The following is a 1,483-nucleotide window of genomic DNA, read 5'->3' on the forward strand; positions in this document are numbered from 1 at the left end:
ATTATAAATATATATATATATATATATATATATAAGCTAACCTGTTAGTAGCAACCGATAATTAATCCGAAAATTGTCATTTCGACAACTTGTCAGTAAATCGCGCCTACGCTGCACTGTATATGTAATTCATATGCGTTTGTATTTGTCTATTTTGATTCGGAATTCCCTTCTGCAGTTTTGTATGCTTAAAAGTTTTTGATTGAAATAAGGTTGTATTTTTCTAGTGTTTAGTAATTAGTTAATGAAGTAATTTACGCCAATTTTTGTTTTTAATACTACTATAATATACAATCTATAAAGTTTCACTTCTTACGCGTGTACACTAATACACGCTCGCCCCCTTTTTCTAATTTCTTAAATGTTAAAGGAATGGTGAAAATGAATACAGTGTTTTCAAATCCTGTCAAGTTTTTATTTTATACACTATTCATGTCCTTTCAGGTGTAGCTATTATGACACCATTTTAAGAAATATATTTCAACTTTGTCAATACTGACGGTTAGGTTTTGGCTTAAATTAGTTTCTTTGATTGCTACCACGAAAATAGTATGATTAAACACTCAAGTGTTATATACTAGAAATAAAAATGCTAACACAATTTATTTACTGATGCGAATCACTATAAAGTATCATTCACCTAATCCGGTCATAACGCACAAGTTATTGTGAAACAGAGTACGTGTAAAGCTTAAACGGTTAACAACAGCTCTAAAAAATGGTGCTGGGTTTGTGTGTTCGCAATCATATCTTCCCGAAAACTTAACTATCGCTTAACTTAATTATTTTATTGTTGTTTGAAACTTATAAATCCTTCAAATGTCAATCATTACTTAGCAAAAAATACTTTCACAGATGCACTTAATAGTAACACTTAAAGCTGATCAACGGAATCGTTAACTTTCTATAAAACTTCATATTAAAACTGAAGCTTTACAATAGACATACCTGTACATACTTAAGACTATAGAGTTATTAAGAGACTTCGTTACCTACCTTTTTAATATCTTTTTACTGTATATTTTGCAGGTATGGTTTAAGAATAGGCGAGCGAAATGGCGAAAACAAAAACGCGAGGAGCAGGAGAGACTGAGAAGAGTACAAGAAGATGAACTGAGTAGAGGCTCTACAACTGGACAAATACTTTCACGGAGTAAACCATCAAATAATACGTGTTACAGTGATGAAGAAGCGTCTGATTTAGAAGTGGCTTAAACAGACTCGATTATTCTATTTTAAATTATTAGCGTACTCATGAAGCATCTAATGTGAAATACCTTCACTTATTTCTACTACTTTAATCTTGAAATACTTAAAGAACCTCCCTATCATATATGGTTAAGTACGTATAAAATGCTTTTTCAGTCTTTCAGGCTAATAAATATAAAAATAGTACTCGTCTTATATTTTTCATCATACAGCTTATAAAATGCGTGCGTGTGTGAGCGCGTGTGCATGCGTGGATGTGTGTACGTGTGCGTGT

The 1,483-nt window shown here is 31.8% G+C and overlaps 1 protein-coding gene across 1 annotated transcript in view; it reads left to right on the forward strand.

The window, feature by feature from the left end:
* LOC108741984 (homeobox protein goosecoid-like) overlaps positions 1 to 1,262 on the forward strand; it is a 99,668-nt gene extending 98,406 nt beyond the window's left edge. The window contains exon 3 of the mRNA XM_025977471.1: positions 1,030 to 1,262. Coding sequence (XP_025833256.1) covers positions 1,030 to 1,215 — 186 coding nt within the window. The 3' untranslated portion in view covers positions 1,216 to 1,262. The remainder of the gene's footprint in view (positions 1 to 1,029) is intronic.
* The last annotated feature ends 221 nt before the right edge of the window (positions 1,263 to 1,483 follow it).

Source organism: Agrilus planipennis, unplaced genomic scaffold (assembly GCF_000699045.2).
Source record: "Agrilus planipennis isolate EAB-ADULT unplaced genomic scaffold, Apla_2.0 scaffold301, whole genome shotgun sequence".
Classification (NCBI taxonomy): domain Eukaryota; kingdom Metazoa; phylum Arthropoda; class Insecta; order Coleoptera; family Buprestidae; genus Agrilus; species Agrilus planipennis.